The sequence below is a fragment of the Dermacentor silvarum genome, chromosome 5, assembly GCF_013339745.2.
Source record: "Dermacentor silvarum isolate Dsil-2018 chromosome 5, BIME_Dsil_1.4, whole genome shotgun sequence".
Taxonomy (NCBI): domain Eukaryota; kingdom Metazoa; phylum Arthropoda; class Arachnida; order Ixodida; family Ixodidae; genus Dermacentor; species Dermacentor silvarum.
Genome location: NC_051158.1, coordinates 100,293,452 through 100,318,588, shown reverse-complemented (window position 1 = coordinate 100,318,588; position 25,137 = coordinate 100,293,452). Strand labels below are relative to the sequence as shown.

At 46.1% G+C, this 25,137-nt stretch overlaps 1 protein-coding gene across 2 annotated transcripts; it reads left to right on the top strand.

Moving 5' to 3' along the window:
- The first annotated feature begins 306 nt into the window (after positions 1-306).
- On the top strand, positions 307-7,570 carry LOC125945923 (uncharacterized). 2 transcript variants are annotated; one of them, XR_007467215.1, is made up of 3 exons: positions 307-559; positions 1,611-1,679; positions 2,397-2,465. XR_007467215.1 is itself a non-coding variant. In XM_049668318.1 (3 exons), the coding sequence occupies exons 1-3, from the start codon at positions 394-396 to the stop codon at positions 7,425-7,427; spliced, it is 330 nt and encodes a 109-aa protein (XP_049524275.1). In that variant the 5' UTR covers positions 307-393; the 3' UTR covers positions 7,428-7,570. The 2 variants fall into 2 exon arrangements, 1 of the variants encoding a protein (XP_049524275.1); XM_049668318.1 differs by lacking the exon at positions 2,397-2,465 and adding an exon at positions 7,333-7,570.
- Positions 7,571-25,137: the final 17,567 nt, after the last annotated feature.

Genomic DNA, 25,137 nt, shown 5'->3' with positions numbered 1-25,137 from the left:
GCTTTCCCGGAATGGCGCGGATATTTGAAATTAGCAGTGAAGTCGGGGGGGGGGGGGGGCGCTTGCACGGGTGGGGGCACTTGCTCTGAATTTTACGGTATATGCGCTCGTTGTTACGCGGCCGCTGTCCGTATACGGCCCCTCACACCGATGTTCGTGCGCGATACGTGACGGAATACGCCGAAGCGGCCGGAGCGCCGTAAACAAACTCACCGCGCACGCGCGAAGGAAAAGCAAAAATATATACAAGAGAGAAGTTTCGGATTGACATAGAGCCGCCGAGCCGCGCGCGCGCGCCATGGCGAAGCTCCCGTTCTGCGGACTTTTCGTGCAAACTGGTTGCAAAGTTTGGAACTGTGTTGGCGGCGCCCTTCGCGTGCGCAGCAGGACGATATGTTTTCACCAGTGGACACGAAAGGTGTGTTGCGAGGCCATTGCAATGCCCCGCAATGTGAGTGCGACGGATTTTGCCGTTCCGCGAACAACGTACCTGCTGCACCATTCCAGGCCGCTTGGTGCTCATACTGTGGGCACAGCCCAGTACAACATGCTCGAATTGGTGAGTGGCACTTCTGTTTTTTTTTTCTATTTATGTGTCGTGAGGTTGACTGACGCGCGTATAGGTGCAGTGCTACACAGTATGGCTAATGCAAAAAAAAAAGCGGGCAGGTAAATGTAGCGCACTGTACACGACACAGGGCAAAGGGAATCCGTGTTTAGCAACTATATTAAATGCCAGGTACGTAAATTTTACAGCGCTACTCATTCGAAGCGCGCACAGGTGCGCCGTGAAGAAATGTTTTGCAGGGTAAAGCCCAAACCGCATGAGAGCGATTTAATTCGTGCGCGACGGCGACGATCGACAGCTTCTAACGACGAAACGGGCCGTCGCGCGAACAGATCGCTTGGTTCTCGAAACATAGAATTCGTCGCTCGTCGCCCGAAAGTGCTATGAGCGACTAGCCAATAGCGCGAAGCCGAAACAGCATGTACAGAACATCAGTCGAGTGCTACGAATTGTCGCACGGAACGAGCAAACGACTTTTTGATACGTGCAAGGATAAGAACCAAGTGCAAGACTTTTAGAAATATTTATGCTCCTATTTACAGTAAAACAAAAATTAATGAAGCACGCGTTACGCCAGTTTCGACGCGTATTTGCTACGCATATGGGTAGCACCGGGGAGACGTCGCTAAAAAGTCGTCGCTCGCATGCGGTACGTACTGTAGACGACGAGCGAACGCGACAGCCATCTCCAACGCGTCGCTTGTCGCAGTCGTGCGCAAGATCGCGGGCATGCACTTTATACTTAAATAATATAGTGCGTAATTTACACTAATTAGGCCCCAACCTCGAGACACATAATTATTTGACTATATTTGACACGAAGAAACCTAGAGCGAGTTAAATCGTGTGTCAACGTTGTGTGTAGTCTTTCCTTTGCATTAGGTTTTTCCCGGAATGCATTACCAGTTGACAGCCTATCATATGATGCGTACTTTGTTGACATCACATTTGTCTTTAGTTTACTCGTTTGTTTTACGACCTAATTACGAAATGCCGGCGTGTTACAATTTCAACATTTGACATAGCCCTGTATGTTTTGTAGGGACAACCCAGGATGTGTATTTCTCAGCACCCAGTCAACTGCCAGAAGTGACTCAAACACAGGCCACCAGTAAGTGGACATCTGTTGCAATTTCACATTATGCAGTCGGCTGCTGGCTTCTACTGAGTTATTATTTTTTTAATGAGGTGGTGATGTCGTACTAACGTGCATTTTGACCACAAAGGTGCGATCTGGGGCCGTATTCTGAAATGTTCCACTTCGGCGAAATTTCTTTTTCGCTTTCAGGCGCTCGATGATTGGCTGTTTTAGCAAAATTTGATGAGCTGATTGGCTGGTTGAGCCCAACATCATTCAATTTTGCTCAACCAGCCAATCAGCACGCACGTGAAAGCGAAAAAGAAATATCGCAGAAGTGGAACGTTTCAGAATACGGCCCCATGTGTCATAGAGGTATATATGGTTGCCATTCTCTGCAAGGGACATGTACTCGTGTTCGTGAAGCATTTATATTAGGCAGTATTGTCGCCCAATGAGTCACGTATCAACGCTGTAACTCGCCAGTGCCGGCAAGTAGTTGTGAGAAACACACAATATATTATGACGCTGTAAATTTATTTCATTAATTTGAAGGAAAGTTTTGCAGCGGGAAAAAAGGCTGCTATTCCAGGTAAACAAGTCTTTTTGTCACAAGATATTTAACCAAACTGTGGATTTGTGACATTCGTGACGTATGAATGGATTTAATGAATGAATTTTGTGACTCAATTATGAAATGCCGGCGTGTATACATTTTCAACATTTCACATAACCCTGTATGTTTTGTAGGGTCAACCCAGGACATGGGTTTCTCAGCACCCAGTCAGAAGTAACTCAACCACAGGCCACGAGTAAGTGGACATCAGTTGCAATTTCACATTATGCTGTCGGCTGCTGGCTTGTAGTGAGTTTTTTTTATGAGGTGGTGATGTTGTACTAACGTGTATTTTGACCACAAAGGTGCGATCATGTTTCACAGAGGTATATATGGTTGCCATTAACTGCGAGGGACGTGTGCTCGTGTTCGTGAAGAACTTGTATTAGGCAGTACTGTCGCCCAATGACTCACGTATCAACACTCTTAACTCGCCACTTCCGGTAAGTAGTTGCGAGAAACACGATATATTATGACGCTGTAAAGTTATGTCATTAATATGAAGGAACGTTTTGCAGCAGGAAAAAGGGTTGCTATTCCAGGTAAACATGTCTTTTTCTCACAAGTTATTTAACCAAACTGTGGGTGTGTGAAATTCGTGACATATGAATAATTTTAATTCTGCCTTTAGTAATGCTTCTAAAAGAGACTAGAAATGGCATGTGACTACCTCTCCAATAAGCAGATCATACATATACAGTCATAAGTGGTAGTTCTATGCAGTGTCGCACTCTATATAGCCTTTCTGTCAGCAGCATTCAAACTGGTGACTGTGTTTTTAGAAGAAGTGCACATGGCACTGTATATGTGTGAACTTGGTTTTCTTTGTATGTGTTGGCTCACTGACACAAACAGTGCAAAAATCAGTTGTACCATGAGGCTGACGACGACTTCTGCTGCTAGAAATGCTGCACTTCATATTTTCTAGTACTGCATGACATTTAAAGCAAAGCTAGCACATCAAATGATCAAGAAAACTAATAGCTGTTGAAGCTGTTTTCCTCAAAGAAAGCTTGTCCTTTATGGACTGTGGTAATCTGCGAGCTCTCCACTGAAGATTCAGTAGTATTATCCCTTGTGTGTGAGAGGTCAGCGGCAGTTAATCATAGTGTTTAAATGGTGTTTTAATTATGTGCATTTGTTCCAACAAAGTTGTCTAGATTACTTTATTGTGCAGTGTACAGCTTACGAAAGTGTCAGCAACTACTGAGTTGTTAACATGCATATGCATTCATCTCTATGCAGGTGGCACTCAGCTGTACCACTGCACTGCTGCTGGAATTGCCAGCACCAGCGGCTTTGTAACAGCAGTTTCACAGCATCTCGGTACGTGCTAATGTACCGAGATGCTGTTATGATGGGCTAATATTATGGACCACTGCTATTCTGTATTGTGACAGATCCACATGATGAATGATGTAATGGGTACAGTGGAAACCTTTGAATGTTCCTGTTTTGACAGCGGCCACAATCGCCATAGCATGTGACCATCCTGTATCAACATACTTTGCAGTCGACGCTCTAAGAGTGCACATTCGACATGTCGTTAGGACACCCTTTCACCATCTTGCTTGCCTGCCAACAACTAGGCCGCATACGAGTTTTAGCCGTTACCTGACTATACACGGAGCATCGCTACCATCGAATTACGTCCCTGCAGCATGGCCTTCGTTACCACTGTGGTCTCTGCATTCACCTCGAGTATGCCTCACTATTCCAGGCGTGAATAAGAAGGCACAAATGCCGTCAGCAGCATTGAAGCAGGCAGCATTATTGCTACTACATGAGGTCCACAGTGACCGCTTACATGTTTACACAGATGGGTCGGTCATGCACTCCAGTTCAGCAGCTGCAGTATTTGTCCCAGCAAAATCTACAGTAATAAAATTCCGGACATCGCACTTGACATCGACGACGGCTGTCGAACTTACAGCTCTGTGTGCAGCAATGAAATTTATTGAACAGGAACCGCCCCAGAAATGGTCTATCTTCTGCGATTCCAAGGCCGCCCTCCAGAGTTTGCTCTCTGCACTTCGCCGTGGACCGCACGAACGACTTCTCGCGGACACACGCGAAATTTACCATCAGACAGTTGACAAAAAACATGACATTTTCTTTCAATGGCTGCCAAGTCACTGTGGTATCTTTCGAAACGAGCAAGCGGACGCAGCCGCTCGATCTTCACATACCAGTACCGATTGCGTCGCTATCCCTATGTCCAGAACAGACGCAGCAAGAAAGCTCCGTGCGCTTGCTCGCGAGCTTACGTTAGCCCACTGGAATTCAACGGACTTTAAAAACCAGCGCCTCTGTTCCCTGGATCCTGATCTGAAGTTCCGCCTTCCACATGGCTTACCACGACGGGAAGTAACTCTCATTTGTCGCCTAAGACTTGGAGTAGCATTCACCAACGCGTACTCCTACCTGATGGGAGTGGCCACAAGTCCAGATTGTGAAACTTGCCGGTGCAAACAGACGATAGCACATCTTCTGTGTGATTGTCGTCGTTTTAGTGCACAAAGGAAAGTCCTCAGAACCACGCTCGACAAGATAGACAGCCGTCCCCTTACGGAAGCTGGAATTCTTGGTCCCTGGTCCCAGCCGACGTCGGAACGGACTGCTTTAAAAGCGCTAGTACGCTTTTTTGAAAGAAACAGGACTTCATGAAAAACTATAGAATTGTGCGGACAGATGTGTTGTTTTTTGGTTCTTTTTTTGTTTTTGTTTTCTTCTTTTTAATCTTTTGTTTTCTAATCTTTTCTGCCCTTACCCCATCCACCCGTGCAGAGTAGCCAACCGGACATTTAACCTGGTTAACCTCTGTGCCTTTCGCCTCTTATTTTCCTTCCTTCCTTCTTTGAATGTTCCTCTACTATGGTACATAAAAAGGCTCTCCTTTTCGTCACTGGAGCAGAAGAGAAGAGCATGCAGGCACTCCTGAATGTACATATATTCCAAACATGAGAGACACATTATATATATATATACAAATAAAGGAAAGGCAGGGACATTACATCTTGCATTTTGAATTGATTTGTGCAGCGCAAAAATACAGCACAGACCACAGAGAAGCACACATGTTAACAGATTTGATACATCAGGTGTGCTTCTTTACACAAGAAAGGAGGGGAAAGGGGAGAAAGTCAGAAAAAAAGTGGAGACGAACAGAAAGCAATCGTGCCAAAAAGCATGAAAAGCATCGTGCAGCCAGGATCACCAGCAGGACATCTAAAAAGCGCAGTGATAAAATTACATACAGGGCAACCTTAAGTATTGTTTGTTTCAATCAACCCAGATCACTGCAGCCATTACTGCAATCAAGTTGTTTCCTTATGTCATATAAGGAAGTGATGTGGGCCCAAAAATGTTTAGAGCTAAAGGATCATCTTCTATGCTAGCCTCTTCGCCCGCTTTTTTTGTCATATTGCTATCAGCTGCTTATGTAAGGGACAATAAGTAAGAGTATGAGCTGGTCCTGGTTCCCCATTCCATGCAACATGTCTTTGTGACTATACATGTGCATGCAGATGATCCGTAGATGAAAAATATTTAGTAGAATCTCGTTACAAGAGACACTTGGTTGTAAGAGACATTTGAAAATGGCTTGGTTGGTTTTGCATTGTTTGCCACGTTAACAGCATTGCATGCAAGAGACACCTTTGTTATTAAGTGTGACTTTTCAAGTATTCTTCACTATTTCGAAGCGACGCAACCCAGACACATTCACTTCGTGCACCTCGTGTGCTCCGAAGGACTTAAAGATCATGCAATCCTCACACAAGTCAATTGCACATGTCGCCTTAAACATAAATTAGAAAAGGAGGACAACGAGGACAGTGCAGCGCAGAAAGTGTCGGCAGTTAAAGCTGACGAGCATCAAAGAGTACCTTAAAGGTATTGCGAGCAAGAAGGAGGGTTGCAAAGTGGAGTGTGTAAACTCCAGAAGTTGGGAAGAAAGCTAATACAGTCTGGCAGTCACCAAAAAAAAAAGAGTGCTGTGAACATCTTCTTTAAAGGGCCCCTAAACCACCCAGAGGTCGAAATTTAGTTGCGGTGTTGGAGTTGTACACGATAAGGCAACGAACACGTAGCCACGAGAATTTTTTCACACCGGTTCAGTAATAGCAGCGTTTGATGATGGAAAAATAGTCCCCGCTCATTTCACTCTATCATCTGGTACGTGCCGTCTGCACGGTATTGTCTTTTCCTCGCCGAGTACACCTCCAAATGTAATGTGACAGGCCATCGCCAATGCGCTCTGTTGCTGCCGTGCTGGCCTGTCGTCCTGCTAGGGGTGCTGCTAATGACCTCGCCAATATAATGGAATCGTTTGGTGACTGGCTGTGTTGAAGAGCCTCATCGGGAGACCCTTCTGTCGGTGTTTCTGTTCTTTGTCCCCACTGGCTGCGCACAATGGCACGGCGAGCAATGCGACGAGGAAGAGGGAGCGCGTGTTTTGCTTGCAGACCTTGCCGGCAGTCGTACACTGTCGTTCGACTAATCCACAGCACCAGAAACCGGTGACATCATCAGAGACAGCCTGGTGACGTCAGGACGAACTGGGGGGCGGGGGGGGGGGGGTGCAGGAAAAGTCCGGAGAGGCGCACGGGGTGGTTTTCTTCATTTTGTGGCGCTCCTGCGGTGCATAGCACTGCCCCCGCCTTTGGCAGTGTTGATCGTGACGGCGTTCTGATTTCGATGCGTGTGTTTACTTGAAATGTTTAAGAAATATCGAGAGGTGGTTTAGGGGCTGTTTAAGCCACCCTGAGCAATTATTCCTTCACATATATCTAAACATACTTTCGTGATGATGCATAATAAAGGGATCTAGTTTAGCTCCTCATTGTTTTTAAAATTTTTGGTTTCAAGATACATGTTTCCCGTGCCCTTTGAGTATCTCTTCTGACGAGGCTTTACTGTAATGAACACACCATTGTGTAACTCCTGCTGCAAGTACTATTCATTAAGCCTGGTCACTGATGTGCAAAGGTTGTGATTAGGTTTTGATGTCCGTATTTTTGAGAGCTATGTTTATTAATTCAGGCTGTTCTTATTGGTCCTTCAATGCAGGAGACAATGCCTACGAAATTATTGGCCCTGATGACGAGAGCCCTCAAGGGGCAAACGACATCTCTGTTACAGAAGTGAGCCCGATACCACCTTAAGTTACCATGACAGATGACACGGCTGCAATAGATACAGAGACTGCCGTGTCTACTGCAGCTGCAACAGTGTACGAGGCAAGCAGGAGCGCGTCAGCATCAGCAGTAGTGTCAGAAGCAACCGAACCAGGCCTGGTAGGGCAACATGTGTGCTACCACTGTGACTTTTTTTGTAGTGCATATACGGTAACACCTCATCTGCTCAACGTACGAAAGCTTTTCACCACGACTGCGAGCCAGTGTTCTTGTGCAGCGAGAGCAAGACTATGTTTGGTGTTATACCGCAGTATAAGCATCACTTTAAAATATTCCAACCCATTACAGTTATTGCCTCCCCGGCCAGCCCACATAGCGACAACAATGTGGAACGCATGGTGGGACACACCTCTCCCCCATTAGAAGATAGTAGAGAGACTGTCAGTGTGGTTGCTAGATTAACTGGTCATTGTAACCGACTAGAAGGACAACACAGGTGTCATAAGGTTGTTGTTGATGTTGTTGGTGAAGAGGTAAAAAAGATGTTTGATGCAGCTGAAGCATTGATATTGAGCAAATGAAAAGTGACCGCCTGAGAAAGCTACACTATCGAAATTTGGGTATCTATATGCCGCCAACTCTGGTAAAGCTCACAGGGCATGTAAAGACTTATGTTGTAATGTTAGCAAACCTCCTTCAAAATGTGCTAAGGCACCCAAACATTGTTGACTATGTAAGTAAGCCCTGCAGAATGCAGACTGACTCTGTACTTAGTGACTTCTGGGATAGAACAAGGGTTCATTGGCATCCCATTTTTAACATACACAAGAAAATGTTGTTCTTTTCAACCTGTATTATGATGACATAGAACTTGCTAACCCGATGGGTACCAAAAGAGGCAAATTGGGCAAGCTCAGTGTGTTTTATTTAACAATATTAAACCTGCTACCTTCTCAGCGTTATAAACTGTCTAGCATCTTTTTGATGCGGGTCGGTCACACAGCTGACCTGAAGAAGCATAATGTCCAATTAAATTTTTTTTGAAGATTTCATTGAAGTGTTAAGAGCCAACGAAGGAATCATCTTTGATACAGACAGAGGCCGTGAAAGGTTTTTTGGTGCTGTGATGACCGTTGCAGGGCATTCTTTAGTTGCCCACTCCTTAGCAGGTTTAACGAATCTTTTGGCCCGACTGCATTTCAATCCTGTTGAACTTGCCTTGAACCGTCATATAGTTATGCGCAACATGTTCGACATGGAGTGTGTAACCTGAGATCGGAGAGTGAAATCAAGTTGCAAATGCAGGAACTGAAACAAATAACATCAGTTTCAAATAGGAAGCAGCTTTCCAAAGAATTTGGGATCAACGGAGAATCAGGGCTGACCTCATTTCCTTTTTTTGTTGACAAAAGATATTTTGTATCACCCGATGCATATCCTGCGACCACTCCATGTGACCACTTTCCATCTTATTCTGCATGATATAGATCAACCTCCAGAAACGAGACCACAACTTGTCTGTAAAAAGCTTTCACAAAAAATTATTCATAACACTATTAACACAGCAGTATTTTTTGTGGGGTTTGAGGTTTCCGGACGTTCATTAATGCAAAAAGTGAAAAAGAACAAGTTTCGTACTTACTTCTCTTTAACAAGTGCGAGGGAGACACCACTTTTGTAGTCATACATCTTCATCACACTATCAAGTTTCTAAACGCCTTTTATAAATAGTATTACCAGTTACTTATATCTGAGTGGATTGTATGCATGTAACAGGTGTAAAAGCAGGTCAGTTTGATCAGATGCCTTATCTGGAAGAGAGCCCTATAATAAAGAAATTTGAATTAAAATAGGTACGTTAGACACAAAATCTAAGCACTTTATTGCGTGTGGTTTAAGCATTGCTCAATACTTTTCTGGATGACAGTTTCAACTGACACAGCACTGTGCTTTGCCACAGTCGCATGTGTCTTCAAAGTGGTGTTTACCTGTTGTGTTGGTCTCTTTGTGTAGGCAGAGAGCAAGCTTTTTTGCATTCACGTGTTTGTACTACGTTTATATAAGGCAGTTACAAAATGAGTGTCACTATAACAACCTGTTCTTTTGAGCTTACACCTGCAAATAATGGTGCCCAGATGGCTGCACTTTTATGTAGGTGCACCGCTAGCTTCGTGTATGTTCTCATGTTTGTATAAGGCTTATATAAGCCAGTTACAGAATGTATGTAACTAAGCACCGTGATATTCTTTAAAGAACTGCTTGGTTGGTTTTACACTTTTGAATTAGTACTGGAGGCAGTGGTATTTACATGTAGGCCCACTGCAAGCGTTCTGTGTGTTCACGTGTTTGTATTACGCTTTTAAAACGGAGTTGCAACATGTACATCACTAAGCACTGTGATATTTTTTAAAGAACTGCTTTGTTGGCTTTACACCTGTGAGTAATAGAACTCAAGTGGCACTGTGTAATCATGTGTAGGTGCACAGGGACCATTTGTGTACATTGTGCTCATGTACAGCAGTTACAAAGTGTATGTCACTAAACATTGTGATATTTGTTGAACAATTACTGTGATCGTTTTACACCTGTGAATAATAGTGATCAGGAGACAGTACTTGTGATGTAAGTTGAATTTATACAGTGCCAAGAGATGGGCTGTATACGTACCAAAAGAAATGCATGTCATTATATTGTTGTGGTGATTATTACTGTTTGGATTTTATTAAACTGTGATAAAATTGTTTCTTGTGTCAATTGAGGTATGGCAATTTATCACGCAACCAAACCGAGGACCTGAATGTGTGCATACAAATAAACAGCTAATTTAAGAGTATACTGCTCATATTCTGCTAAACCACTTTAACAAATCTTGTAATACAATGCTGGACGAATGACAGAGCTGACTTGGATGTACAGAAAGATTTCTGCACTGGCTGAAGTACTGCCCCACACTGGAGTTGGTAATGTTGCATACATATATTGGAGTAAAACAGAAAGCTCACTTGTATTAAAAATGCGACAGTCACTGCAGAAACATAAGGCAGACGAGCGGATGTGACACTTTTATTTCAGGGCTCTCCATGCCTACTACTGCATTTCTAGTCTTCCTGTGCTCTGCGTATAAGTCCCTGCTCAGCCAAGCTTTCTACTCCATGACAGTTGTTCTACAGGGTTCGTAGAAACATTGAAGGAAAACATTCAAGGGTTTTCAAGTACTTTCGGGGCCCCAACATATTAGCTTCAAGGACCTCATGCATGTGTTTAGTAGCTTGGACAGGAAATAACTTAACTTGTTCAATAACAACATCGTTATTTATAATGCAAAAAACAAACAAATAGCATTTCACTGATTTCAAACATTTGAAACTGTTAATTTGCCTTTAGCCGCCCATCCCTAACGCACACACAAGGAGGCATTTCAAGAAAGTGGTTGACGTTTTCCTGAAATAGCACAATTACTGCAACATTTGCAGTTTTCCAAGTACGCTGCGCGAACTTACTTCGAACAGTATTTGGGAAGCAATACTTAGAAATTCTATAAATACGAGGATTGCTACGAACTACAGATGCCTTATGCACTGCTGAAATTTGATATTGCAAGTGCGAGTGCAAGTACGAAAATATCAGTCATACAATTAATCAGCGGATCCGACTTAGATGTTGATAAATACTCAGTGACTACGATACATATGCCTGTCGGATATAACAAAGCTTTACTAAAAGACACGTTATCATGGCCGTCCTACTATTTTTTATGCTACCCAGTAATAGAGCGGTGCCTCTGACGGCATTTGAATCATGTTCAGGAATTATGCCATCCTTTATAATTATTTTTCGAACATATGCGTCGCAGATATGCTGATTTCAAAGCGGCAGTGTGATAATGAGTTTGTTCTATCCATATCAGTTTCACTTCGGCTTTGAAGTAACATTCCCAAGCAGCATGTGTGTATCGCGGGCGCAGCCAAACAGTTCACAAGTACAGACTAAGCTGAACTTGAGCAATGTTTCGTACCAATAGACACGCAACATGTCGAAGGCCATCAATAAAAGCCAGACATGTGTAGAACGAGTTTGAAAAATGGGTGCCACATCTATACATTCCTACTTTCGTACTTCCTGAACGCGTAATGCATCTAACTTTAACTTGTTATTGTATGTTTGCACGTCCTTTGAAGGATTGAGATGTCACAACAGCCCTTCTATCTACTTATAATATTAGATGTTTGCATCGTTCCAGAACTGCTGAATCTTCAGCAATCGTCACCATGATATTCAGGAGAAGGGACATTGGAATATTGTGGATAATCAGTCAGTGCTCAACTGTAACTATTGATGAGGCGAAAAATGTGCCCAGCAAGACAAGTAGCACTCAGAGCACAATAGCGACGAGCAGAACCACGGGTCGTTGACATCTTATCTGCGCGTAAAGCGCGTTGGCTATATTAATACATGACTCAACGTGCATTCCAGCTTAATCGCTGGTGCTCACTCACGTTCCGCAACGCATGCCACTATGCGCGTCCCGTACCCTATTTGATTAGAGTAAATTCTTTCGCTATAGAATCAGCCACAGCATTCGATAAAATTTGGATCCATGCAGGCGCGGCTTGTATCCAGTGATAGATTCGTAGAACGGTGAACCAGTGAAAAAAAAAAGATCAGCGAAAAAAAGATAACCTATGTACGCCTGTTAATTTAGAGATAGGCAAAACGGCTCACTTCAGTGAGCGGCTCGGAACGGCTCAGCTCATTGAAGTGAACCGGTTCACGTGAATGTGTAACCTGTGTTATGCATATTTTATAGTTATGTGGCTTTGAAAAAAAAACGATATATGCATAATTGAATAACCGTGTCATTGGTATTCTCACTGTGTTTAGAGAATATTTTTACATATTTAAAGAGCATGAATTTTCAGTTGTAATGAAACTCTGTTTTCTTTTCTATTGAGGATAAAATGCTTATGATACTGTAACCGGCAGAATACGATGTACTTTTTTCAGAAAAAAATATGTAACTTCATCGTCACTGCAGGAGCTTTTCTGTTTTTGTGGTACAAATTTAAAATCAACTTTGGTCAAAATAAGAACACACAATTATTGTACATTATCTTTCAGACAAATAGACAGACAATGAACTTAATTAAGATTATCTCTCAACTTTATTAATTTGTTCACATACGCACGCTCACTATAATATGAGTGATCTGCCACGCCATGCGAAATGAATGTGGAAATCATTTCTTGAAGTACAATGCAAAAATCATATGAAAGATCCACAAGACTGCCGCACGTACCTTTCGTGTTTGTTTGTTTGTTTTTTTCTTTTGAGCGCGCGCGCGATACCGGCGATCATGTCATCATGCGCCAGGACAAAAAGAAAAAAAAGAAATGAAGCTCTATTACAACAACACCGCTCATTGACGTCGTTTTATTGACGTGCTAATGATACACGCTCGGAAAATGCACAGACGTGGATGCCATGGGCGACATTTTCATGACTATACTAATTAGCACAAATGAAGACCAGGACGTAAACTGTTCGTTCACCTGTTGTCTTTAAAGACACGGAAGACCATCTTCGAAGTGTTGTTGCATCAGCGCACTATGCGAGATCGGTGGGAGTCGTGAGACCTCGTTCGAACAGCAGCAGGCAACGAACAGTACCAAATTTTTGCAATTATTGCTTCTTGATTTCGCCCTTCGGTGGCATCGGGCGCCACATCATATGACGCACAAAAAACTAAAGGGCGTGCTGCGCACACCGCACACTTCGAGCGAGTACGAGTAGCGCGAGTCTGCCCACGACGGCCACCATTCGTTGGTAAGAAATCGAAACCCAGCCGAAACCCGGCTCTGACGGAATGGTTCCCCACGACTCACTGAATGAGAGAGAACCGGCTTCCTCTCTCCGAAAGAACCGCCGCTCACTCACTGAACCACGGCTCACTCGCTCTTTAAAAGAGCGGCTCATAAGACAGCCGAAGGCGAGGATTGGAGGCGACTCTTGCGAGGGAGCGCAGCAGTGCAGTTGCTTCCTCGCACTGCTAATAGATGGCGCGGAAGTCACATCCGGCAGAAGACCCGGCTCTGACGGAATGGTTCGACACGGCTCACTGAAGGAGAGAGAACCGGCTCCCTTTCTCCAAAAGAACCACCGCTCACTTTTACTGAGTCACGGCGCACTCGCTGTTTAAAAAGAGCCGCTCACAAGATCCGGCTCGCTCCTGAGCTACCCGTCTCTACCTGTTATTGTCAAAGAATGTATGCGTGTACATTTGTTTCTGCGCTAACTAATTAAGTGGAAAAGCTGATCTACTTTCTATTTAAGAACACATGTATAATGACATGGCCTAGAAAACGTAGTCATGTTAGTTATTAGTTTGAGAATGAAACCTTTGCCTCTTCCGCGATTACGGTCATTGCACGTGAGTTTTAAACTGTGTTTATGATTTTATATTTATGATTTGAGGTTCGAGGTGCTGGAACCCTCCGTTTCTGCGTCGATTATCGTTGCCTCGACAAAATCACGAAGAAGGACGTATACCCTCTCCCAGGAATAGACGACGCCTTGGATCGACTCTACAACGCAAAAGTATTTTTCGTCGATGGACCTAAATACCGGCTACTGGCAAATTGAAGTCGACGAGACGGACCGGGAGAAGACTGCCTTTATAATACCAGACGGACTGTTCGAGTTCAAGGTCATGCCGTTCGGCCTTTGCTCGGCACTTGCGACTTTCCAACGCGTCATGGGTACAGTACTGGCAGGCTCGAAGTGGCAGACTTTCCTCGTCTACTTGGATGACGTCGTGCCACGCGCAGAACTGTTGTGGACGGCGGCGGCGTTTTGCCTGCGTTCGCACCGAACGCGCGCGGCGTTGCTGACGTGTTTATGAAGAACGTGCCAACCTTTGCAGTACACCCTATGGCGGTGTACCGTATCGACCATAAGGCCGTGGTCCCTGTGGTCACTAAATAAATGAAAACCACCGGATCATATATATTTCTCATTCTTTAATAGTTCAAATAACCAATTACACCATCACATCCTTATAGTCATAATTAGAAATACATAATTCCCACCATAGCCCAGCTTCGTTGGTCTTTCATCTAGACCCCAGTGGAAGGGCTGACAATTTTTTTTTTTTATTGCAGTAGCAATTATATGGACACTCTAAGCAAATTTCTGACATCGTCGTCGTCGCCTTCGTCAACGGCGCGAGGTTCCGTACAACGTCTAAGGGCGATAAAATCGTCGCTGCGCGCCGTAAGCTGTGCGAGAGAAAGCGCGCGAGGAACGTGCGCTTTCACGGAGAAGGAACACGCGGCGGAGCGCAAACGCGACGTCTTCCGTAGTGCGAAAGGCCGTGGGGGGTTTGGAGGGAAGGAGGGGAGGCGACGTTTAGCTGCGGCATCAACTGCGTATCTTGCGACCGGGCGCAAGGGGAACTGGCGACTCAATCTCCCATGCGAGAGGAGGAAAGCAGGAAGGCAGCGCGGGAGGGAGGAGGTGCGGCTTCTACTCTGCTGGCATCTCCGTCCTGGTACTTCGCGCGGCTGTGGGCGGTCGCGCGCACCGTATCTCGAAAGCGATCTGCACACAGCTCTGACCTTTGTATGCGCTGTGCTTTCGCGGCTCAGTTTCCGTTGAAGCGATGGACCGCATGAACCTTCGCTCGCTGCTGCTTTCGCTCTTGCTCATGCCAGCGTTTTGACAGTGGTTGTACCACGCTTGTTAATTCAGTTAGTATGTGAATGTGCTCAAAGTTATGCAGCTGACACAAAAGTGCACTAAATCAAAGCGCGCGCCGCTTGTCACGTAAAGCTGAAACCACATGGCGCGTTTCTCTCTCGCGAAAAACGCGACGCGCGGCGAACGCCCACGTTGCCGCCGACGCGCGAGCACCCACCCGAAAAGATGGAGCGGCGCTTTAGCGCCGCGTTTTCCGGGTTGGCAAACAACATAACGCCCAACGACATGAAATCTCTCTGCTACTGCATATATAATATGCCCTTAAGATTCAAAGACTACAATAAAAATAATCTTCGTGTAATTAGACAGCAACATTTTTTCCCAAAGTTTATTTATCAAGCTTCAATTCAAACAGCAAGATTGTTTGCGAAACTGCGACTATGTACCTTCCTTATGCTGAGCAGCCGCTGCTTGTTTACAACTTCACGTAGGAAATGGAATGTTGGCTGCTTACTACCTAGCAGAGGAGGCGATTGCTACTATTCAGGGCCTCGTTGAAGGTTGCTTGGTCCATTTTGGGTAAACACGATGTGCGAACGAACACGTGTAGCACCTGTTTCCTTCAACGCGTGCGCCTGTTCTGCAGAAAAAAAAAGAAGTTTCACCAAAGAGGCTCCGCCGAGATGCGCGAAAAGCAGGGCCATCTTGTGGCAAAACCAAAATGTCACATGACTGCATTCTGAACTCTGATTGGCGGACGTGCACGCGACGCGCCGCGGGAGGCATTTCTTTCTACTCCGAGTAGCAGTACGCGGTGGCGCGATTTCATGATGGATCTTGCTGGGCACGCGTCAGAAGGACGCGCGCGTCCCACCATCCGCGCGTCAATCGCGCCTGAAATCACGCCAAGCGCTGCCGGCTTAAAGGCCAACCTCCATGCAGCGAACTTTCGCGGCGAATTTCACTTGACGAAAAATCCAGCGCGAAGCGCCGTCGCGAATTCGTCGCACCACACTCCATGCAACTACAGTGAACTAGAATATTTTCTAGTGCACTGTAATGCAACCAAGAGCCGGCGAACGCCGCCGACCATGCGGTCGACGCAGCCCGCGAGGAGTAATTGTGGCCAGACGAGATAGGCTACGAAAGCGACGTTGGCGAACGAAAGTAGAAGGCAAAACAGCACCTAAATCTATGTTTTTACACGTAAAATAAGGCACCTGATCTGAAAAAGTGCGTACAATAAGTGTTTGCTGTTAGCCGGAATCTATTTAGACTGTCACTTTCTTTTTTGTGAATACGCGGCACGTCGGTATTTCGCCGATACTCATCCCTCTTCTGTCACCCTTCGTTTGTTTACGGCTCTCTCCGCTCGCGCGCAGTTGAGTTTTTCTCCATCAGCTTTCGCCTTCGAGCCTGCGCTGCCATCGAGGAAACACGAAAAGCTATTAGACAGTTTTAGTATAGCGTACGCAACTAATAGCGTACGCTATGCGCTATAGTACAGCGTACGCCAAGCAGCGCACGTTTATTACAGTTTTAGTTGGCCTGAGACATCTTCCGCTCTCAGAGGCCATATGCCATCGTCGCGCCTTCTCTCGACTTCATCGATAGGCGACGCTGACATATGCTTCATATGTATGCTTCAACCTATGCTTCAGCTCGCGTTTTTCTAGGATGTGCCAGTGAACTACGACCTGCAAACATCAATCAAAAGTCTTTCCCAAACACGGCGGTACGCAAGGCCACATGTATGCATGGTATGCATACATGTTGCGGGTATGCATGGACAGAGCATCATCGGGAAGCGAAGCCTCTAACTACATAGAGTACACAAAACAAGCAGTGACCCATTAACTCGAACATTGAGGCAGAACAACCAACAAGGAGGTGAAACAACGCTGGAAAACAAGCGTTTGAAACGAAGGTAGGAAATGGCCGAACAAAAGCCAAGTGTCAACAACCAAAACTCCCGTCGACGGGCGACCGACGGAAGTCAACCTCTGCGCTGTGGTGCGATTGGTCGACGCTCTCCGCCGCGCGCGACGACTTCCGGCGGCGGCGGTTCGCTGGGCGGCGAATATCTGGAGAGAGTGGATCGGCGGCGAACAGCCCCCCTTTTTTTCTTTTTTTGTAGCGTTAGCTACACTGGCCTAGCCAAGCCCGTTTCGCGCGGCACATCAAGAGCCGTGCTGCGCATGCGCAAGGATCAGTGATGTCACACGGCTTGCGCACCGGAGCCACCGGAGCCGGCACCTCTCGCGCACTCCGCCGCCACCGCGCGCGACTCACCGCCGCCGGTCTGCGCATTCCAGAGGAGTGACGTCCTAGCCGTGGTAGACGCACTGGCGCCGGCGCGCGCTCTCTGTGCAGTCGCCGTCTGACACTGCGCTGGAGCCGCTGCGCTTCTGACTGGCGTTTGCCAGCGTGGTATAGCCATGGAGAAGGAGAGCGCAAATGCTGCTCAACAGCGCAGAACGGAGAAGCTTGACTCATCGGATCCCGAAGTAGTTGCCTGGCAATTAGCGGTTGAGCGTAGGAGACAACCAGGAAAGCTAAGAATAATCAGCTGAACCTTTGCTAACGCTACCTATATCCTGGCATAGCCGAGCTAAGCCACTGCAACTTTTTGTTGACGTCGGGCGGCCGTCGTCGAGCGGCCGCCGCCGAAAGTTCGTCGCTTTTTCGCTCAATGGAGGTTGACCTTAAGCCAGCGTGTAATCGTTGTAATGCTGACTTTGAGTCCGTCAGCACCACGATATCTCTTGCAGAATAGGCCCGTAGTTTCTGCAAGGCCGCGGTAATTTCTGCGCTTTGTACTCTTGTAGACGAAATTAAGCGATCCAGAGGGCCAGACGATGATACATCAAGGGAGGGTATGTAGAATGCCGCTGCGCAGTTATCTGTTTGTGCACACGCACCGACCCGTCTGTGTACGCTTGTAGTTGGCATTGATACACTGTGCTCAAGTGGTCCAGTACAAGGATCTTAGCTTCAGCAGTTGGAATGGTGCTTTTTGCCAGTATCCGGGGTACATTGAGGCTGCAGGTAACGTCCGAAAAAGATTATGGCGGGTCGAGACGACTCCGTTTATGCCATTCCAATCCTGAAAATCGGAAGGTGTTCCGCACCGCATGGAAATGGGAGCGAGTTGTTGTTCTTAGCCACCGGAGAAGCGCCGTGCCTGCGTGGCACTCGCCGAGCCTTAATAGCTGCGTGAGCAAGGCGTGAGATACCAAAAGGCGGAGTGGGAGAGACTGCTTCATTAGTAACCTTCTTGTTTGAAGCTGCCCGAGGAACTCCCATCGCCAAGCGATGTCCCTTTCTACATACTGCTTCCAAGCGCTCGGATTGACTCGATGATGGTTATATATGAGTGGCAACTCATAGAGAATGCGGCTTGTTGTCTGTGTAGCGTTCAGTGTAAGCACGGACACTGGATTCTTTCCTCAACGTACACCTGCCAAGCGGCGCAGAGCATTGTCCATTCGCACTGCTGCAGCCACAACATTTTTAACCACGCGTCGCCACAGTATCTTGCTCTCTATGGTGACGCCCAGGGAACGAACACTAGTTGCACAACGAATTGGATGGCCTCTGATATTTAGCGTCAGACGTGTTCACTTCCGCCTCACTCCAGTAACTCTTTTCTCTTGTGCTTACTGCGATTCCTTGCATATTATAGTTGGACTTCACGTTTCACTTCTGCCATTTTCTTATTTCTTGTTTAACTTTATTGTACAGGAATTCACTAGTACTATTTATCTTGTTTAATGCTGCTCCAAGTGCCATTTAATAACATAAATGTTTATATGTTAAAAGACCACTAGTGCCAACTCTATTTAGCTTTGCCAAATTAATGATTAAACTTTATACACTTGTATTTCTAACTTGGTTCCACCTCTCAAGCATTAAAAAATAGAGTTCCAGAAAAGTAGATAACTGTGTTTCAACCTTCTTAAAGTGGCCGACAAAAATTTTGATTAATCGATGAAAAACCCTTGATCGAAAGCGATTGATCGATTAAAGGCTAAAATGATGAACGACTAATCGTTAATCGAATAAAAAAATTAATCGACCATCCTTAGGCGAGTCAAGAGATAGGGGGAGGGCGACAGCCCCAGCGTGCGCCAACGCATGAGTCCCCACCCTCCTCGAAGAAATCGGCCGCCGCGGCCGAAAACGCGAGAAATGTCTAGAAGATTCCCAGGCTTTGTTCATGCTATGGGAGGACGACTTCAACACAGGTTCGAGAAGCGCCGGCGGAAGCAATAAAAGCGACTTGCGGGAATCAGAAGGGCGATCTGACCGCGCCTGTGAAGAGACGTGACGTCAAGACTCACCGTCTGCGAAGGAAGGGGATTCCCCGGCAAGCTAGTATATTGTTTTCGAGCGCATTTACTCTCCCATTAACACCTTCGCTGCAATTTCTATCGCGCAATGTTTACCGCAGAAACTAGGACGTCACATAAGGCATATTATTGTCCTATTCTCAGATTGGAATGTGTTGCTAGAGATAAGCGAACCCTGATTACGTGTAAATTTTTACATTTCTGCCTCTGCAGCCATACGGCGGTTTTAATTACGTCACTGCAGATCCCCTATACTACGCACGCATAGATATACTCGTATATCGTACAATAAAAATGGCAGCTACGCTCGAAGGTGAAAATAATTGTAAGCGACAGGAAAGTTTAGCGTCCTGATCCAGATGCTCTGCCATTGCTATAACATTACGTCGCAGCAACGTCTTGCGGGGCGGCATGCAAGGGAACTGCTGCTGCGCATCATGAGCAGCGCCCTGACAGCTTCCACGCGTCTCACAATGCTGGCGTGATTGGCGGCAACAGCTTTGCTGCAGAAGTTACGCCTCTACGGCATTGATGGTGCATGAGATAACACTGCTCCACTTCTTCTCGGGAGAAGCGATAGAAGGGCGAGTTGGGAGTAATCCATAATAAAAAGCCGGCAGATCCCACGCCCTGTGGGAATAGATGTTATGCGAAGCAGTGTGCGGGGAGCCTACTAAGTTAACGAAGCGACCATGGGAGCACCGAGATAGGCGGCTATTTCATGAGCTACAGGACACGCATCTCATGACGATCATGTCATGACCTATCGCTTTTGTCCGAACAAATTTCAGTGGTTTTTAGTGCTAATCTTTTTTCTATGAGTCATTATCATTTTTACCAACTAGTGCCAACGTCTGAAACCATTCCAGGGGTTTTAAATGCGAAGCATTCCTTGGCAAATTTGCCACTTTGACATTATCTATCTAGCCGCCTGCGTCCTGGTGCTCTCATGTTCGTGTCGCTAACTTGGTCGGTACCAAAATTCGCATAGTATGACAACATTGTATGACAAACATAAATGATAGGTCATGAAATAAATGTCATGACATGTGTGTCATGTAGGTCATGAAACATTCGCCTACGTCTTGGTGCTCTCATGGTCGTTTCGTTAACTTGGTATGTAACTAGAATGGGTTCGGACATGGGTACTAAGTGAAGGAAACACTAAAGGATGATGGCAGAAGTCATAGTCATGAGCATCGCTCAGCGAAATTCACAATGACTCAGCTAAAAAAGATTTGCAACAACAAAGCATTGGAATGGGTTCGGGCGTGGGTAATAAGTGAAGGAAGCACTATAGAATGATGGGAGAAGTCACAGTGATGAGCATGACCCAGCAAAAATGAATAATACTGAAAAAACCCTCGAATGGTATCAGACGTGGGCACTACTTGAAAGAAACACTGAAGGATGATGGTAGAATTCAGTCATAAGCATGACTCAGCAAAAATGACAATGACTCAGCGAAAAAAGATTAACACACAAAATCCACAGAAATTTGTTCGGACACAAGCAATAGGTCAGTACATGAATGTTACCACATGCGTGTCCTGTAGGTCATGAAACAGCCGCCTACGCCTCGGTGCTCCCATGGTCGCTTCGTTAACTTAGTAGGCTACCCGCACGCTGCTTCGCATAACATCTATTCCCCCAGGCCGTGGGATCGGCCGGCTTTTTTCAGTATAATTATTCATTTTTCGCTGAGTCATTCTCATTTTCATGGAGTCATTCTCATGACAGGCTTCTACCATTACCCTTTAGTGTTTCCTTCACTCAGTACCCACGTCCGAACCCATTTCAGTGGTTTTTGAGTGTTAATCTTTTTTCGCCACGTCATTGTCATTTTTGCAGAGTCATGCGCATGACTATGACTTCCACAATCATGTTTTAGTGTTTCCTTCACTTAGTGCCCAAGTCCGCACCCATTCCAGTGTTTTTTGAGTGCTAATCCTTTAGGGGCGAAGCACCTTAGGGCCGAGCCTTGTCCCTCGTAGTCCGTAGCTCTGGTTGGCATGGAGACCGCTATGTATATGCATATATATATATATATATATATATATGTATAGTGTATGTACGCCAAGCTCCGGCTTCCGGAAGCCGCAACCGTAAGCCGGCTTCCGCTTCCGGTTCCACTTCCGGTTCCGGAAGCCAGCTCCCGGCTTCCCGAGAGCGCTTCGGGCTTTTTGCCCGAATGATCCCCCGGTGCTTCCCCACTCATCATCAATCACTTCGTAGATATGCGGTGTTTTTTTTTTCGCTGAGTCATTGTCATTTTTGCTGGGTCATGCTCATGACTGACTACTGCCATCATCCTTTAGTAGACAGTTTAGCAGAGCGCCGCTTACGCTCCGCTCCGGTCGGTCGGATTTCACGCTGTGAGATACTGCAGGGAACTGCGTAGATTTCGCATTTGATAAGCGGGTCTTGCCGAGACGCGAGCGACGCACTACCAACTTGGCTGCAAAACGAGGAAGAGGCCAAGTAGACGGGCTATCACGCTACGCTCAGTCGGCTTTGTAGCGGAGCGAGGGCTGCGGTCTTCGTTCCGCTGCCGGTATGAGCGTATGAGCGTTCCCGCTGGGCGGTTGTGTGGCATTTGCTAGCATATGCCGGTCTGAGTGGGGCGAACAGCAAGCGCTTAGCTAAAACACTCTAGTGTCTCCTTCACTTAGTACCCATGTCCGAACCCATTATAGTTACATACCGAGCTCAGGAAACGACCATAAGAGCACCAAGACGTAGGTCACTGTTTCATGACCTACATGACACACATATCATGACATTTATTTCATCACCTATCATTTATGTTCGTCATACAATGTTGTCATACTATGACAATTTTGGTACCTACAAAGTTAGCGAAATGACCATGAGAGCACCAAGACGTAGGCGGATAAATAGATACCGTCAAAGTGGCAAAGGTTCGCCAAGAAATGCTTCGCATTTAATAGTTGTCGCGCACGAACTGAATGAACGAAGGACAGGGATTTGACCAACTTAAACCGTATTGCGCTTCCAACGTTTTTACTTTCGAATTTATTATTGCAATAGCACTGATATGGACACTCCAAGCGCATTTCTGCCGTCGCCATGGTCGTAAACGTCGCCGTGAGGTTTCGTATAAAGTCGAAACACAGCTACATCGGCGACGCGCGCCGTACGCCGTATGTGCGAGTGTAAGCTTGCGAGGGTCAGCCGACGATCGCGGCTCAATCTCGCGCGCCCGATGGAGAAAGGCGGGGCCGAACCGCGCTTCTTCAAATGCTACGTAGCTGTACGGAAACAAGGTAATGTTGTTTACCGTCGCTTGGAGATACTCGGATTATTTCTTGCATTCCGCCTAATTAGGTAATTAGTCTCAGACGGCGATTCGTCTGACGTAACCGACCAACGGACGAGTTTCCTCGTTGGGTAGGGATAGAAATGCTTACGCAGTTAAAGTTAGAAGGCGATTCAACCTCTAGTATACGTTGATCAGAAACAATGTCTTACTGGGAGAGTTCTGGACTAGAATAGCGTGTATGTGCCCTATAAATGATTGTTAGTGCCGCATTGGAGCGACAGCGTTTGAACGATGCCAACTAAAAGCTGAATCGTCTTGTAGTCGTTTTGAGTATATGCATGTGTGTTTGAAATTGAAGAGGTGTATATAATGTTATCTTCATTTTCCTGTTCTAAAGCTGCATATTTGTTTGCGAGCACCAGCCTGAATTGGTCTGCTTTCACCCTTACTGCGTCTAGGTTGGCCTGTTTCCTCTTGACTAATTTCACTCTTTCTCTCTTCAAATTGAGAGAAATCCTAGACCTCACTAACCTATGGTCACTACACTTTACCTTACCTAACACTTCTACATTCTGCACTATGCTTGGATCGGCAGAGAGTATGAAATCTATTTCATTCCTTGTTTCTCCATTAGGGCTTTTCCAGGTCCACTTCCTGTTGGTGCGCTTCCTGAAGAATGTATTCATTATTCGGAGCCTATTCCTTTCCGCGAATTCCACCAACATCTCTCCTCTTGCATTCCTAGAATCGATGTCGTAGTTTCCAATTGCTTGCTCGCGAACCTGCCTTTTTCCCACTTTTGCATTGAAGTCGCCCATGACTACAGTATACTGAGTTTGCACCTTTCTCATTGCTAATTCCACATCTTCATAAAACTGTTCTATCTCTTCATCATCGTGACTGGAAGTTGGGCGTAGGCTTGCACTACCTTCATTTTGTACCTCCTATTCAGCTTTATTATGACGACTGCTACCATCTCACTACTGCTGTAAAATTCATCAATGTTGCCCGCTATGTTGTTATGGACTAGAAATCCTACCCCGGATTCTCTCTTATCTGGAGGACCTCTGTAACAGAGGACGTGGCCGTTAGTCAGCACTGTGTAAGCTTCACCAGTTCTTCTAACCTCACTAAGGCCAATAATATCCCAGGCAATGCCTGATAATTCCTCAAATAGTCCTGCTAAGCTAGCCTCACTCGAGAGGGTGCGCGTGTTGAACGTTGCCAGGTTCAGTTTCCATTGGCGGCCTGTCAATGTTGTCATACTACCTCGAGATAAGTTTACAAGGCAATCTCTAGTACTGATCAAAGATCTAATGAGCAAGGAATTTAACGTAACATTCTAATGGATCCCATCCCACGTATGAATTGAAGGAAACGAAAAAGCTGGCGCTCTTGCACGCCGAGCGCTGACATGTGTCCCAAAAGTGAGAGCGCCAATCATTTTTCAGAACTCCAAGGGTGCAATCCGTAATCACTTTAGGGCGATCCACAAGACTCTGCACCAAACCTGTGTGATCCATGGTCCGGACTTACTCGCGAGGAAGCGATGCTGTTTTACCGCATCAGAACCGACTCCGCGTCATTCAATTAAGACTGCACGTTGCGCTTCCCCGCTCTATGCCTTCAGTGGTGATATCAGCGATATTGGACATTTCATTTGGCTATGCCCACAGTTCGACGCAGAAAGAAACGCGATCGTCGACAGCGTGCAAAAGAGAGTTCTTTAGCACATGAGCTTTGAAGACGTCGTTTTCCCCGGAGGGCCCGCGGCTGTCACGAAAGAGGGCAACGAGTGCTGATTGCCTTCATGTGAGACACGGGGCTCATCGACACCTGGTGACACACCCCTGATCTCAACTCATAGGAGGCTCGGGCGGGACAATTGCCGGCTGTGTATCCCAGACTAACCCCGCCTCCTGCGACACCACCAGCCACCACCACGCCAAAAACCATGGTTTAAGATTTTAAACCACGTGGTCTTTTCTACAGAGCGAAGGAATTTCAATTGGCTGGAATGTTCGGGTGAAACCAACACCTTCTTTGAATGGCCACACAACCAGCATGCGAGAATAGACGCTCGGGAGCTACAGATTTGCTGGAATCGGCTTGAAATTTATTGTTATGTCAAATAGGTGCTCCAAACCGGCGCACATGCTGTTTTACGTCTTTAGTGGACTGGGAGTGGCACGACGATCAACGACTGGGTTGCTATAGTATGCCTTGAATTGCGAGAGCATTTCAGCCTCCGGCTTCGGGTGGCGTGTGCGGTGGAAGTAAAGAAAGGGGAAGCATTCGGCTCGGCATCACTCGGGGCTCGGATAAACAGTCGACAGTCGCTGTACCACAGCCACACAGTCACTGCTCGTACTCCGCCATTCTAGCACGATTTCAATATTATCGCGC